The 17,821-nt window shown below is 37.4% G+C and overlaps 1 protein-coding gene across 4 annotated transcripts in view; it reads right to left on the bottom strand.

Annotated features, from left to right (window-relative positions):
• PDE4D (phosphodiesterase 4D) overlaps window positions 1-17,821 on the bottom strand; it is a 943,818-nt gene that overhangs the window by 3,182 nt on the left and 922,815 nt on the right. For all 4 annotated transcript variants that reach the window (XM_053701299.1, XM_053701296.1, XM_053701297.1 and 1 more), the window contains 4 exons: window positions 17,070-17,169; window positions 4,537-4,691; window positions 1,267-1,389; window positions 68-250 (listed from right to left, as the gene is read on the bottom strand). In XM_053701299.1, the coding sequence (XP_053557274.1) occupies window positions 68-250; window positions 1,267-1,389; window positions 4,537-4,691; window positions 17,070-17,169 (561 nt within the window). The remainder of the gene's footprint in view (window positions 1-67; window positions 251-1,266; window positions 1,390-4,536; window positions 4,692-17,069; window positions 17,170-17,821) is intronic.

Genomic DNA, 17,821 nt, shown 5'->3' on the forward strand with positions numbered 1-17,821 from the left:
ATGTTCATGTTTCTTTATTTTAAATCAAAGTAAGAGCCATTTATTTATGTATTTTACAAAATGTTACCTGGGATTTTTCAACAGATGCATTGTGCTTGTCACACATCGGACTTATTTCCATTCCCCGTTCCCTTTCTCGGTCTCCTTGCCTAAAGAACTCTTCCATTATTCTATCTGTCCAGTGCCGGTAAAGCTGCAGAGGTTTTGTTGGATTGCTTAAATCTGCACAATGTACCATGTTCTGTAGAACCTAAAATAGACATGAAAACATTGCAGAATGATAACACGTTGCGTTATTACACAGGAGGCAGAAAGCTCCTTTTTTCATTTGCACTTTGCTTAGCTGTGAAATGAAGACTTGAAGATTCATGATGTGGAGAATTTAGTCTTAGCAAGATAAATAAGGAAATAATCTTGTATTATCCCAGTTTTTCTGCTTCCAAACCACTGGAGAATCTGAGAAAGTCTCAGTCTCTAATCATTGCTCTCTCAGCTGAGTATGTGATTTAACTTAAAGGGACAGTCTACTTGAAAATTGTTATACTTTAAAAAGATAGATAATCCCTTTATTACCTTTTCCCCAGTTTTGCATAAGTAACACTGTTAATATATTTTTTTAACTCTTTGATTACCTATGTCTAAGCCCCAAAAGACTGCCCTTTATCTCAGTGCTTTTTATAATTTTGCATTTTAGCCAATCAGTGCTGGTTCTTGTATAACCATCATAATTTTTCACAAGAGTGAGCAAAATGTTATCTATATGTACACACATAAACTAGCACTGTCTGGCTGTTTTGCAAGATTTAAAAAGCTTTAAAAGATTTAAAAAGAAATTAGATAAGCAGTGGCCTACAGGGGTTAGAAAAAGGCAAACTTAGAGGTTATAAAGTATATTAATATAACAATGCTGGTTATGCAAAGCTGGGGAATGGGTAGTAAAATATTTTTAATAAAGAATTTTAAAAAAATCAACTAGACTGTACCTTTAAAGGAACATGACATACCTCTTGTTTTTGCAAAGAAAATTGAGCTTTGTCTCAGAGGCCAAAATCAAAAATATGTAACCTAGGTTTTCACAATGCTGCAAATTGCCTAAACCAGCTTTTTAATTTGCAGCATTTGCAGGTTTACAGATTTTGCTTTTTGGCCTCTCTATGGAGTGACGCACAAGGGCAATTTTACACAAAAGCAGGAGATGTTTAATGACCTTTTCAATATTACACAAAATAAATATACTGGAAAAAAAAAACAAAGACATTTCCTTACCTGGATTCTGTCGGAGTAGTTGTCAAGTAAGAGGACCCCCGAGCTTGTCACTTTTTTTGTTTCCACCATTGTTTTCAAATCAGCTAATAAATTCATATGTTTAGACATATCGGTTGCTAGTACCTTGAAGACAAAATACAATGGATTTTAAGAGCTGGTTAGCTAAGGCAGCTAAAGTATAGATATAAACAGAATTAATTGCATAGCCTACACATATTGTTCAATAATGCTGCTAATAATCAGAATATAAATAAGTATAATGATTCAAAACTATTAAAGTGAATGTCAACTTTCAGGATAAAGTGCCCGTTTTTTTAAAAACTATTAAAAACAGGGGCATGAAAGTTTACATTGCACCGGATTTTACAAATACTCACCTTCTTCTCCTGAAACACCGGATCGCAATCCCACGACTGCAGCTCCTTTGTACTGCATCAGCAATGACGAAACCGGCTCACTCCAATCACGGCTTCCCCCCCAAGAGCGTTCATCTGGTGAGGCCACGCTGTGATTGGAGGAAGCCGGTTTCATCATTGCTGTGTTAGTATAGCAGGAAGAAGCAGGCGGCGATCCGGTGTTTCAGGAGAAGAAGTTAAGTATTTGTAAAATCCGGTGCAATGTAAAACTTTCATGATTGAAATTGCCCCTGTTTTTAATAGTTTTTTAATAAAACGGGCACTTTAATAGGAAAGTTGATATTCGCTTTAAAATGTTTTTATTATAGGTAAATAATAATAGGTGCAGCAATTCAGTACATGACACGCACATTTATTTACTACCTTTAAAAGGAATTAACATTTTATTAAGCCCAAAACCACTGTATAGATAAGACAGGGATGGTGAATTTTGTAGATGTGCTTCTGTAATATCATATATCAGATCAATATAAATAGAGAAATAAAGACCCTGTTATGATGAAACATCTTCTCACTGTATTTGGAATCTAATTTAAAAATCAATGTGTTAATTATGCAAATTTATTTTCATTAGCATTGCTGGGATTATTATTTTTTTTCCCCATAAAAGTGGAGACCCTAAAATCACTGTATAGATAAAATATACAACTATATAACGTCCCGTTAACTCACTAATAATAGTAGTGCACATAACCAAAAATATCAACAAAGATCTGTGCAGCTTGTGACAATGATAGCTTTAGATACATTATTCTGTTATAATGTGTGTAGCACACGTCCTTGTTTTAACAAATCAAAAGAGTATGGTTAAAGTCCATGTATCAAATCAGGACAGCGATTTAGGCTTAAAAAAAAAACGCAGGGTTTTCAAAATTCTCAGTCTATGGCAGGGTAAATAAAAGTTCTCCTTACGCCTGAAGACAATAATCTCCTAGGGGTAGATATTCATATTGTCTCAATTGTCAAATCTTGTGCGGCATTAATAACACTGTCAGCATTGTGCAAGTATCTGGCACGCAGGGGGAAAATGGCAGAGACAGCGACTGCTCTCTAACAAGGGAAAACACTGTGACACAAGAAATCAGTAGAGAAATGACAAGTAGGTCAAAGGAAATCAGTCTTGGTCTTTAACACGAAGGCATAAAAAAGAGAAATTAAAAAAAAACAAGGAAAAATAATTCAACAAATTTATCATTATTCAGAAATTTGAAAAAAAAAAAAAAAACTTTCTAATTTGATACTATTATCAAATTTACTTTAATCTCTTATTAGCCTTTGTTGAAGAGCGTGCATGCATCTGGGGCACTATATGACACCAGTTTTGCAACAATGCTTGTGAAAGATGTTAAACATTGTTGCAAACATTGTTTCCATGTAGTGCTTAAAAGTGTATAATATCGTTACAAACATCGATGCCCCACTGCTGCCATATAGTGCTCCAAAGGTATGCTCTTCAACAAAGAATACCAAGAGGCTCAAAACAAAGGTATGCTCTTCAACAAAGAATACCAAGAGCCTCAAAACAAAGGTATGCTCTTCAACAAAGAATACCAAGAGGCTCAAAACAAAGGTATGCTCTTCAACAAAGAATACCAAGAGGCTCAAAACAAAGGTATGCTCTTCAACAAAGAATACCAAGAGGCTCAAAACAAAGGTATGCTCTTCAACAAAGAATACCAAGAGGCTCAAAACAAAAGTATGCTCTTCAACAAAGAATACCAAGAGGCTCAAAACAAAAGTATGCTCTTCAACAAAGAGTACCAAGGATGCGCAAAACAAAGGTATGCTCTTCAACAAAGAATACCAATGGGCTCAAAACAAAGGTATGCTGTTCAACAAAGAATACCAAATGAACAAAGTAAATTGTGTGCTCATCTGAACCATGAAAGTTTAATTTTGAGTCTTATGTCCTTTATTTCAGTAACATCAGATGTAATTTAAGACACATTGCATTCAATAAAAAAATTGATAAACCTTTTCAGAAAACTTTATTTAGTTCTTATGCAAAAATGTAAATAATAGGGTGTTAATTATATAGGTTTATTGCCACGTGACATCTTAAAGAATTGGAGCTCACAAACAGCAAACCAGCAGTGATAGGTTGGTATGTGCGACTGCCACTTGTGATTGGGTCACTGGATGTTCCCTACTTGGCACGTTCATCCCCCTATTATAGTTAGTTAGTATCAGTCATGCACAAATAACTTGCACTAAAGAATTAGAGCATACAATTTATTTGCATTAGAATATCCATAAAAAAAATAAAACATACTTCCCACCACGCACACACAGAACCTATGTCTGTATTGACCTCAATACTGTCTCAGGAGCAGTCAAGTTTTTTATTTGTTTTCAAGAAAATCTTACTAGATAAAGTATTATGTAGCTGTAAGCTCCAGAATAAATAGAGGATATTTTTAATATAGTATCACTTATAATGGTCTACTTAATTATAGCTGAAACACTGATTATTTATAGCCCTAATACAGCAAAAAAAAAGTTCATTGCTCAAAGTAAAAATGCTAATAAAATTATTAATGAATGAATTATTAATGAATAAAAAGTTAACTCAGGGACTGAGAAAAACAGATATCTGATGCGCATTTCACAACCACCTACAGTCTAATTATATCCCTTTAGAAAGTGAAATGTTCCTGTGAAGCTTCGTATTTTTTTTTGTCACGCCTTTTAATGTGAAACCCTAGTAAGGCAAGTCAGGCACATTTATCTATAATGAAAAGGAAATAATTCTGGGTCAAACTAAATAAATCATAATGAACAAATACAGATGTTTATAAGTATAGAGCGAACGCAAGCATAAACATTAAAATAAAAATGTATTAATAATACTCACAATGTCAATGACCATTTTCCTTAGTGATTGTCTTTGCTTTTTGGTCAGGTTCTGGAAAATATCACAATTCTCCTCTTGCAGCAGTTTAAACCCTACGGCTAAATGATGGTTTTCCAAGACAGATGAGTCATTGTACATCAAGGCTAATTCGGAGTCTGAAGAAAAAGAAAAAAAAAGTAGCATAAGCCTAGGACAGAATACTTTTTCATTGTTAAAACTTGCGTATGTTATTACAGAATATGATTACTTGATTACTTAACTTGCAGTGAAACAGCATGAGACACTATGTGTAATGATAGTATTGATGTGATAAATGTGTCTTGCTATGAATGTTATAGATAAATCATGCATACAGTAATGTCAACCCCCCTTTCCATTTGGCTATTTTAGACAAGAACTACATACTTTCTTTTCTGATTTGCTTTTGTGCGCAGATGATACACGTAATCCTAGATTTTAAAAAATGTGTTGTATCAGGTGCAAAACAGTAAAGTTAGATGGCTGCCACAAATATTGAATACATCTTCATTTTCATAATACCATTTTATATGATCAGTTATGTAAACCTTCCGTTACAAGGATCAGATATTATTCCAGAAATTAAAGTGATGGTAAATGCTCCCCTTTTTAAAATCAGATCAGGAATGTTAGTGATATTTTAGATAGAGTTTAATTCAGATATGAAATTCAAATACCCCACACTCTGCTGCCAATCAGTGCTCTCCCCATATGGCACTTCTGTTGTAGCTAGAGTGCTGATTGGACAACGTGTCAAACCGTCAGCTCAAATAAAAATTGACTTTTGAAGTGGGCGGCGGAGCATGGAGTATTTGAATTTCATATCTATATTAAAAAGTAAGCTATAGCGCATCTTCATTAGAACTGATGAATTAAACTCCAGCTAAAATATCACTAACATGCCAGATCTGGTTTTAAAAAGGGGAGAGTTTACCATCACTTTAAATGGACACAAGATTTAAAATTAACCTTCATGGTTCATAAAGAGCATGTGTGCAATTATTAAAAACTTTTCAATTTACTCAAATTACCAAATATACGTAGTTCTCTTAGCATTCCTAGGGAGGTTCAGTGTAAACGTCTTTATGTTGCAGCAGCGTTTTCAACAAGGTTCAGTCAAGTGTAATATTTTCTATTATATAATTTTCTGCTATGCAAATCAGAAATTAATTGCATAATTTAACATCAATGTATTTAATGATAATCTGTGCAATAAAAATTGAACATTTTTAATACTAGCTAATTTTAGCTTAATATTGGCTAAAATTTTAGCCGGATGGTCGATAAAAGCAGCCAGGTAGTGCACCCACTAAAAAGGTCCTGGGGAGAACACCAACAGTGTTGTACATTGTTACAACCACTGCTGCAATAGATTGCTCCAGACGCATATCTAGATATGCACTTCAACAAAGGATACCAAAAGAACAAAGCACATTTGATAACAGAGGTATTTTTTTTCTATTATTATTTTGATTGCATATTTTGAATAATAAAAACGTTATTCTTGACTTTCATGTTCCTTTATACAGTATAACAGATTAAGGGTTACCTATATATTTTTTATTGTAAAATTGGTATTAAAAAAGAAGTAAGTAAATGAAATGGATCCAAAAGGTGCAGATAACTTAATAGTTCAATTCAGGCCAATATAAACTAAAATAGATATCCATCTCCATTTAATTCTAGCTGTGAAAAGGTTAAGGCACACAGATTATTGAGATACACTTTTCTTTTCCATGACATTTTCAAGCTATTTACTAGATGACTCATCAAAATGTTCCTGCACTCTGGGGTATCCCTAGTTACTAAGCAGATAAATCCAACGGAACTTAAGGATTCCGCCAGCCTTCAGTTAAACAAGGCCCACACGAATCACTGAGAATATATAACAGTGCCCACATTTACTGGAGATATAGTGTTTGTTACAATAGACTATAATATTTTTCATGTTTACATTTAAAGGGCCAGTCTACTTGACAATTGTTATTAATCAAAAAGATAGACAATCACTGCATAACCAACACACGTACTTTTTACCTCTATGATTACGTATATCTAAGGCCCTGAATTCTGCCCCTTATCTCAGTGCTTTTTACAATCTTGCATGTTAGCTGATCAGTGCTGGTTCTTGTATAACCAATATCATTCTTCATGGGAGTGAGTAAAATGTCATCTATATGGCACACTTGAACTAGCACTGTCTGGCTATTGTGCAAGATTTGAAAAGCTAAAAAAAAGCACTGAGATAAGGGGTGGCCTGCAGGGACATAGAAACAGGCAAACATAGAGGTTATCAAGTATTTTAATCTAACAATGTTGGTTATGCAAAGCTGGGGATTTAGGAGTAAATGTGTTATCTACCTTTTTAAACAATAAACAAATCAAGTAGACTGACCCTTTAATTGATCTGAAAAATACAAATCTCTGCAAAAGCAAATGCAGTTCATAACTTCATCAATGTATTACACATAAGGAACTTTGACAATCAAGCCAAAAATAAACTTTTTTTGATTCAGGTAGAGCAGGTCATTTTTAAACAAGATTAAATTTAAAGCAAGTGAAGCAATGCAAACGATACTGTATTTTACTAGTTTAAAACCAGAAGCTGGTGCAACTTAGATTATATGAAAATACTACATAGTTATGTCTCTTTCATACACAATTTTTACAAGCAAAAGAAGTTTAAACAGAATATGCAATTTTTGTTTAAATTTAAATTTCTGCAACAGCCAACATATTGGCCGTCATTATCGCTTCCAGGGCGCCAGTCTTGCTGAAAGCCAAGAGATTGCACAATTTCTGCATGTCTCAGGGCAGTGAGGAATACATAAATAGCACAGCAAGACCTATGCTCTGGCAGCCCTGAAAGCACTATGGACGTCCAACATACAGGGTACGTCGGCCATTACAAATTGGTTGACATGGTTTGTAAAGGACCTGGTTAAGAACAACAACCATTGTATAACAAAATGCTCTAAAGAGTTAAAGAAATATATCATTGTTATGTCTAATCGTATCATTGTTATTGCTCTTTAAATGTATCAAATTATCAGCTATATCGTCTGACAGGGACAACTCCTAACCCCTGATAAGAAATATATGTTTATTATGGAAATGTATGTTCACTTTCTTCATCAGAAGGAACAAATAAATACAAAGAAAACCAATTCAAATTTAACATAAGATTTTACAACTACAGAATAAATACAAACATTACCGAAAAATAACTATAGGAACATTAAATACATTAACTGGAAGTGACACATAGGCTATTGCTTTTGGTGTCCTGAAACATTAAATTAATGAGAAGTCACAAAGTGAGCTAGTTCCGAGCCTCTGAATGTATCTAATCATTTTATCCACAGTGTGGTAAAAGTGCTCTCTACATACAATGCCAAAATCTAACTATGTATTTTTTTGGCTTGTTCAGACATGAAATATCTACACCCCAAGGGAGCTGGGAAATATAATGCATTAAAATAAAATGATGAGAGAGCGGACTAAGCTGGTCAGACTTAAAAATAAAAACTGCCATCATCTTCTTTAACAAGCTCATTTTCTTTCTGTTATGGCAGAATGTACACAGAATATAGCACTTAAAGTGAACGTAAATTTGAATGAATAAGTTTTAAATACTATTAAAAACAGGGGCACTTTCATTCATAAAACTTCACATTGAAATGTTTTTTGTTTTTTTTTAAATACTTACCTTTTTCTTTAGCAAACCGAGACCGGCGATCCTCCCCCCGCTTCTCTTGGCATATTAATGACGAAACCGGCTTCCTCCAATCAATGCGTGGCCTCACGAGCTGGACCTCTTGGGGTGCACGCGACAATTGGAGGAAGCCGGTTTCATCATTGCGGAGTTAAGTACAGAGGAGCTGTGGACGAAGGATCGCCGTTCTGGTTTTCCTAAAGAAAATAGTAAGTATTTTTTTTAAAAAACACTTCAATGTAAATTTTAATGAATGAAAGTGCCCCTGTTTTTAATAGTTTTTTTAAAAACCGGGCACTTATTCATTAAAATTTACATTCACATTAAGAACTTATATATATATATATATATATACATACAGATATATATAGGGCATGAAATTTCCGCTAGTGCCAGAATCATAAAACATTGCAGTGGAGAAGTTCAAAAACTACCAACTTTTTTGCCATGTGCTAGTGACTTTTAACCCCTTATTAGTAAACTGATTTGATATTTGTCCACCATTGTATGTGTGTGTATATATATATATATATATATATACAAACACATACTAGTGTGTGCATGCACGCGTGTGTGTATATGTACTTGAGTGCTTGCACTGAATATTACACTAACATTTAGTATGAAGCAAATTCATCAAAATACCATGTAAGCCAAAATGAAATAGCATGAAATCTAATGAATTTTAATAAAACATAAATTATGCTTACCTAATAATGTTCTTTTCTTCTGATGGAAAGAGTCCACAGCTGCATTCATTACTTTTGGGAATTCAGAACCTGGCCACCAAGAGGAGGCAAAGACACCCCAGCCAAAGGCTTTAAATACCTCCCCCACTTTCCTCATCCTCCAGTCATTCTGCCAAAGGGAACAAGGAACAGTAGGAGAAATATCAGGGTAATTTTAAAAAAGGTGCCAGAAGAACAAAAATATACTGCCGCCCCATAATAAAGCGTGGTTGGGAGCTGTGGATTCTTCCTGTCAGAAGAAAAGAAAATGATCAGGTAAGCATAATTTATATTTTTCTTCTTAAACAGGAAGAGTCCACAGCTGCATTCATTACTTTTGGGAAAACAATACCCAAGCTAGAGGACACTAAATGCAAACAAAAGGTGGGTACAAAAAGGCGGCTCCTTCGAAAGGCACTTCAGCTTGAAATTACTCGACACGCTACAAAAAACTATAATGACAAGGGAAAAACCAGAGCCCGGGTAACCACTCATTAGTTACACAACCTGCAAAGCCGTGCTAGAGACCACTCAGACCCAGAATCTGCTGAGCATAAGGCCTCCGAAGAGGCAGTCCTGCGTAACTCAACTCCCACAATCCAAAAACGAAAAACCTCTATCAACCCCCGAGAGGGAGAGTAGAGGAACCCAGGAGATCCGAAGGACCATCCAAAAACGGAGTTAAATAAAAAACTGGTCAAATTCTCTATCTACCCCCGAGAGGGAGAATAGAGGCCCCATGAGACATCTAAAAGACCAATCAACTTAGAACAACCCAAGGTTGCTGCAGGACCACTGTCCAGGGAAACAAACTTCTTAGAAGGACAAGAACCAGAAGATAAGTCCATAGTCAGGAGAAAACATCACTAAGATGACCGGAAAGGCCACCCTCAATCCCTGACACAGCACCATACCAACTATGGTGTTCCAGAACCAGTGAGTTCCCCCCTTTTAACCTAGACAAGACAAGACAAGACCTGTCAGGTTAAGCATAGACAAGCAGAGACAGGAAAACCATCCCAGCAGCTTAAAAAGAGCTCTTCAAGAGGGCATAGAGTCACCTGTGAGCAAAACTCGCGATGACCCATCCACAGGCAACAGTCGTCTAAAACCACTGTGGGACTCATCCCACTGAAAAGTGCTGAAAAATCTCGACAAAAGCTACCAACCAGAAAATTCCAGAATCCAAAGAGCGATCCATCCTGGCAACACCCGCCGCCGGTAGAGAGATGGGCACTCAAAGTCCCCCCAACAAGGGGGAGGACAGATTCAAAAAGTAAACGGTCCATGCTACAAAAGCAGACTGATCCCCGACCTTCCTTCCAGGAAAACGGTCCCAGCCCATAGTGAAAGACCTTTTGCAGACAAGAGTCTCAGTCCCTCGGAAGAAAAAAAGATGGATCTACGAGGCATCAAAGCCCCAGAGTAGAACTCTGACCCCTACTAAAAATTAGCATGCTACCCTTAACCATGACAGGAACCTCATGCTCAGGTCCAAGGAACCCTACACAGCATTCCGATACCAGTAATCAATTCCATGATACTGAGAACGTAAGAGAGGGGAGAAAAAAAAACCTACGAGGCAAAAAAAACAAGGACCCACGGGCCCTCAACAGATACTGAGGTACCTCCAATCCAAGGAGAACACGTAAAAATCCCTTCCCCACCCTAGGTGAGAAGAAGATTAATCAATGGAAAACACCCTACTAGAGGCCAACCCTCGGCCAACATTGTCAGCCCAGTTGAATAGCAACTGGAGCCTACCAGGAAGCATCAGATGTCCCAGCAGACAAGTAGGGATCCATCAGAAAACCTCAAACTGAAGCCTCAGGTTAATATTATTTCTCATAAGAGTTAGAAAACCCCCGTCCCCTCCAAAGGGACACAAGGGAGACCAAACCCTAAGGTTAAGCAGAGCCATCGATACCCTTTCCAGGCAAGAGACATGGTCCTTAACCGGAGTCCTCAAAAAACGGAACCGATCCAAATATCTGAAGGAACCCATAAGCTGCCTCCTATGGTTAGGAGCGCACCCATACAGAGCCTTCCGCCATCTAAAGTCCTTAGATGTGAAATACCAGGCAATATCCACAAACCCAAGAGTCTGAAAAGAACTCCCGACCGGTTTAGGAAAGGGCCAATAGTACCCTTGGATCACAAGGTAAGCCATGTAGACAGACCTAACGACCTGACCCCACACTGGAGGGCTAAATGGTCATTTTCCTAACCCCAGACAGGCAAGAAGACTGTAACTGACCCCAGACCTCCTACTCTCAAGCCCGAAGGGCTAGATTTTAAAAAGGTTTGACCGGTATCACCCGAGAGTCAAAGACCATGGTATGACAAGGGGCAGTTTTTATCTTGAACAGACGACAGTCTCCAGAGATCCCTGCCGGATCGATCTCCCGACATCCTTGAATGGAATAACAACGGAAGCCTCGCAACTCCTGGTAGAATGGCAGGGAGACCCCTGCACTCCACGCACTAGAGCAAATGAAACACTGATAAAAAGAAGGACACATCTACTCTTCCATAACAAATGACCCAACCCAAGATGGGAGGGAAGGAAACCTCGCCACCGCAAAATAATGTGACTAGGCTACAAGAGTCATCATCCGGAGATACTGCAAGTGAAGACTCAAACGTTCACTTAATCAAATACTAAACCTCCGGAAATCAATCACATTTCCTGACTTCCAAATGAATGGAAAACCGCGGTTCCGAGTCCTCAGGGGACCTAGAACCCACGATGACGTCTGAAAAGTCGGTCACGCATCTCAAGCAATATTGCCAGCAAAAACCAACCTATATCGGAGCACACAACCCTCCTACCAGAAGCACTGGAACTACGCCCCAGGCCCTAAACTTCGTTGTAGGATCCGAGTCCGGAGTCCATAACACTAAGCCTTATTATTATTTTTTTAATTTTTTTAAAAGCTGATAGGCTAATCAGCACCACGAGGGTGACATGAACCCAAGGAAACAGTAGATAGTGCCCAACCAGTACCTGCCTGGTATAAGAGCACTTCAGAATCTGTCTAGGGTCCAAGAAAAATCGACCCAAAGTCTCGATAATATGAACTAGAAAAACATAACCTCGGACTTAACCAAAGTGCGCAACTTCCAAGGAAGTGCCCATGTGACCACAAAATCAAGTATCGGTTCCAGAGAAAGAACGTTCTCAAAACAAAATTATATCAGCCATGAGCTTTATACAAATACATCAAATACATCCTGACCAGATCTTAAATAAAAGTAAGGCAGCACCGGCAGGTGAACCCCCAGGTAAAAAAAGGGTACGGCCAACCGGACCAGCTGATCAGAATGCTCCCTTCACCCAAGCTCAAAACTGGAACCGACACATAAAATAAAGAAAAACAGAGACAAGAAGAAGATTAGCTTCATCCCCAAAATGTCTATCCAGGTTGCCAGCTGGCATCTAAGGCCTCGAATCCCTTGGCCCACTATGACTGGGATCCTCTAGCAACGCCAAAACATGTCTTAGTAGGACACGAAGACGTGCCAACCTATAACAGAAGGCAAAATTATCCCTTGCCAGTCGACAAATGACTCCGGCCCCAAGGTTGGGGCCCCTGAAGCCTCAGAGGCCCCCGCTTCCCCAGGAGGCCGAACTGAATCAGCAATCCCCCGCCCAGCAGGCCCTGATTGACAGAACACGGACAGTATCTTAAAAATATTTCACTTGGGAGATACAAATGAGCCAAGGCCGCAGATATGGCCATGCGGAACCGTGCCGTAACTTCTGGAGAAGGAGTAAAAGCCAAAGGGACACCTGCTTGCGTAGCAAAGGAAGTTTCTGGGACACGCGCCTCGCAGGACCTAGCATCCTCGGGGTAGACGGCTCAACGCACTCTGAGGACCCTGAATCGGGAGAAGAGAGTACTCTGGAATGGCAATCAGAACATAACTGATGGGCATGGATAACCCGGGCCATTTCATATTCATCACAAGACGCATTCTCCGCATCGGAGACATCCGTGTCTAAACAAACCATGAGTAGACTCTCTGTAACCACACGGTCCGCATACGAAGTGAAAAACAACGTAACCGCACCTGGTCACGAGGTGCACCATGCAAGTCATAAAATAGCGTGCAAATCTAAAATTAATGTTCTGAAAAGCCATGAGCCTAAAGTATTACTACACCTCAGCAGATAGGACCACATAACAAACATGATTAAAGTCCCCCCTGTTCAAAAACCTCCCTTAGGCGATATTAACCCATGATTCCTTATTTTAAGATAAAAGGAGTCCCACTTAGACCCTACCTTTACGTTAACATCACATTCACATAATGAAGTAAAATTAAACTATCTTACCTGAATCTACACTGTGGAACAGGAACACGGCCCTTCAAGTGTGATAGATAGTAGCCTCGCTTCTGACATGGACTTGAGTGAACAAAGGCAGGCAGTGAAACTCATCAACGCTGAATGCCAAGGAGCTGTTAATATGAGTCAGGATGGTTTCGCAGAAAAACTCTCCCTGCATCTCTTAACTCGAACTTCAGACACTTCTCTGCCAACCTCCTGTGACGAAAGGAAGCCTATGACTGGGGGATGAGGGAAGTGGGGGAGGTATTTGAAGCCTATGGCTGGGTTGTCTTTGCCTCCTCCTGGTGGCCAGGTTCTGAATTCCTAAAAGTAATGAATGCAGCTGTGGACTCTTCCTGTTTAAGAAGAAAATATCTGAATAAACTGACATGAAATTTGGTAAGGATGTGTATTTTATTTGCTTTATTAAAGTACCTTTTTCTTTCTCTCTTTAAAGCACAGAATATACATTTAACTTTAAAGGGACATGAAGCCCACATTTTTTATGTGATGATTCAGAGATTATAAAATTCAAAAAGGGTTTCAATTTACTTCTGTTATCAAATGTACTTTGTTCTCATGGTATTTTATGTGGAAGAGATATCTAGATAGGTAATGTGCACATTTATGGAGCAGTGCATAATAGGAAACACTGCTGCCACCTACTGTTCTTGCAAATGTATAACAGTTATAAAACTGCTGCCACATATTGCTCCAGTCACGTGCAAGCTCCTACGCCTTCCTACCTGCATTTCAACAAAGAATACCAAAATAACAAAGTAGATTTCATAATAGAAACATAGAATACTTTTTCCTTAGGATAGCCTTATGCATGTCCCAGGCATTTTTGAATTCCTTTACAGTCTTTGTGTTTACCACCTCAAATGGAAGTTTATTCCATGAATCCACCACCCTTTCTTTAAAAAAATGCTTCCTCAAAATTCTCCTGAGTCTGCTACCCTCTAACTTTAGATTGTGACCCCTTGTTATGGCATTTCTTTTTTGTGTGAAAAATGCTTTCAGCTTCTATTTTATTAAGTCCCTTCAAATATTTGAAGGTTTCTATCAAGTCACCTCTTTTCCTTCTATCCTCTAAACTATACATATTTAGATCATAGAGTCTTTTTTTGTACGTTTTGTATTTTAGACCATGTACCCTTTTAGGAGCCCTCCTTTGGACAGCTTCTAGTTTATTTATATCTTTCTGAAGATATGGTCTCCAGAACTGTACACATTTTTATTCCAGATTTGGTATAACTAATGATCTGTAAAGTGGCATAAGAACCTTGCTATTTCTGCTACTAATACCTCTTCCAATGCAACTAAGTATTCGACTGGCCTTACTGGCTGCACTGCTGCATTGTGTACAAAATGTTAAATCATCTGAAATAATAATTCCTAAGTCCCTTTCTTCTTTAGTTACAGACAGTAATGTGCCAATGAGACTATAATTGGCATTTGGGTTTTTGGATCTTATATGCATAATTTTGCTCTTGGTAATATTACATTTCAGATCCCATTTATTTGACCAGTCCTCTGGTTTTTTTAATATCACAGTTCATTTGATCAACCCCTCCTGGAACATCTACCCTGTTACAAATTTTTGTATCATCCGCCAACAAGCAAACCTTCCCCTTAAGCCCACTTCCAATATCACTTATGAACATGTTAAAACAAAACAGGCCCAAGAACTGACCCTTGGGGAACACCACTAGTAACTGATGCCTCTTTTGAATGTACTCCATTAATTGAAACCCTCGGTCATCTATCTTTAAGCCAGCATTCTACCCACTTAACAATCTTAGCATCTATTCCAAGGCAATACATTTTGTGAATAAGTTTGTTGTGTGGGACGGTGTCAAATGCTTTGCTAAAGTCTAGATATGCAACATCTTTGGCTCATCCCTGGTCTATTATTTTAGTTACATGGTCAAAGGAATCAATTAGATTAGTCTGACATGATCTTCCAGCAGTGAAACCATGCTGTCCTTTGTCTTCTAAGTAGTTTGTCTGAAGGAAAGATACAAGTCTTTCCTTTTAAAGAGTTTCCATTAATTTCCCTGCAATTGAGGTCAAACTGACTGGCCTATAGTTAGCAGAATCTTTCCTTCTAATACATTGGCAATATTCCAGTCTTTTGGAACAACTTCTGTTAGAAGTGACTGATTGAATAAATCAGCTAATGGAGTAGCTATTACTGATCGAAGTTCTCTTAGAACCCTTGGATGAATATTATCTGGACCCACAGACTTATTTACTTTTATTTTGGATAAAGCCCTTGAAACCTCTTCCTCTGTAAAAAGAAAAGTACTACTCACATTATTATTTACAGTAACATCCCTTAAAAGAATCTGACTATCTTTACGATCTGTTGTAAAGACAGAATGAAAGTAATCATTTAAACAGTTTGCTATTTGTTTATCTTCTTCCACTACTCTAACATCATTCTTGAGTCTAACTATCCCTCTGTTAGTTTTTCTCTTTTCACTGATATATCTAAAGAATGTTTTGTCACCGTTACAGATTGTGCTATTTTCTCTTCTGCATCAGCTTTAGCCTTTCTGATTAACTGTTTCGTCATCTTTTGATGGGTTCTCCAATTTTTCTTATCCTCTTCTGAGCCAGTGAGTTTGAATTTTTTATAGACTGTATTTTTTTGTCTTAACTGCATGTGCTACTGCATGTGCTACTTCTCTTGAAAACCATACTTTTACAAACAAGCCTAATACAGTGTTTAGTTGCATCTAGAATATAATTTTTAAAATATTCCCACTGTTCTTGTACTCCTGTAATCAGTGCCATCCCTTTTAGAGATTCATCTAGGTATCTGCCCATGTATAGAAGTAAATTGGAAATTGAAAGTAAATTGGAAAGTTTTTTTTTTTTTATTATTTTACACTCATTGAATCATTGAAGACATTTTTTGGGTTTAATGTCCCTTTAATACAGCAATGTTTCTTTTGTGCACATGTAGATCACAAGATTTCTTTTCAAGAGCAAGTGCAGTGGGAGATCTCAGCAATGCTGATATCGTCATAATTGTTAAATATGAGAGTTCTAAAACTATCATAGCCAATAAGGGTTTATTTATTTAGAGGGGCAGGTGCTCATCATTCCTGCACAGATAAAGGTGCTCATCTGAATAAAGGTATTGTGGCAAATATCAATGATATACCGAGCAATGGTATAAAGTCAAAACATTACAGAGATCTTATAGAGGGTTAATGCTATTTATCCAATGAAAAGAAATCCTTTTCATTAAATTGTTTAAAATGTAAATCTGTATTAAAGGGACATGATATTCATTTTTTTTGCTCCATCTAAAAGACAATGTTTTGAGAATGTATTACATATGCTAAATAACCATTATTTTATGTGGGAGCAGTCCATATTAGCCAATGAGCACTAAAATCCAGCTGCACACAATCAGGCACTTCCTGTTAGTTTCAAATTAAATTAATTAGCTTTTGCTAGATATGTGCATGTTAGGATACGAATTCGAAAGAAGGGAAACAATCGTGGCATTCTCTTTTCAGAGCCAGATTTCTTCTTGTGAAAGTGCAACACTAATATCTGTGCAAATAAAGATCTTAGTGTGTTAAACTATCACAAGAATAAATCTATTGTGTCTAACCTTTTTAACATGTCAAACAGCTGCTCTTTCATACATGAATACTTTTGAGTCATTTGTATATTGCCTTTGTACATATGTAGCCTGTAGGATGCACATTACACTTACTTGTGTTGATGAGAAACTGGTTAGAAACACCAGGATGATCCACATCATGTATTGCACTGGCAAAAATTGCAGCAAGAATTTCCAGATCTGTGAAGACTGCCTGTAAAGAAATAATAAAGAAAACATTATTAAAACAATCTGCCTTCAATTTAACAAAACTATTGGGCACTGTTTATTCCAGGAGTATCTAACCTATTCCCCTGGGGCCACAATGGATTTTTTTGGTTCTCAATGGGTGTGTTGGTGAGTACATTTTAGAAATGCTGTTTACTGAAAATTAATATATGCTTCAAATGAGCAACAATTCAGCTAGATTTCTGTCACATTGTTTCGTCAATCACAAGTGACAGAATGGTGTACTTATGAACCGCTTTTAATACAAACAAATTACATTTCCAACCTACTGTATCTTTTAGTATACTTATGCACAAAATTACTATTATGAGATAAAGTACTGAAATATTCCTTTTTGGTTTATACTCCTAAAATATTCAGTTGGGAGAAGTACAGGTCAAGATAAAATACATTGGATGTCCACATTGTTCCCTCTGGCCTTTGGGTTGAAAATGCCTGGTTTATACAGTACAATTCATTATAGCAAAGCAAATATTAACTTAATATTGAGTAGCCCATGCTTGCTTTCGAGGTAGGTAATTGAAATCTGTAGCCTAAGTTTGCTGCAAAATGCTGCAAAAGTGCCTGACCTAACTACATATTACAGAGGGATTGCTCAGCAGTGAGTTCACCCATTT

This window comes from Bombina bombina, chromosome 2, assembly GCF_027579735.1.
Source record: "Bombina bombina isolate aBomBom1 chromosome 2, aBomBom1.pri, whole genome shotgun sequence".
In the NCBI taxonomy this organism is placed as follows: domain Eukaryota; kingdom Metazoa; phylum Chordata; class Amphibia; order Anura; family Bombinatoridae; genus Bombina; species Bombina bombina.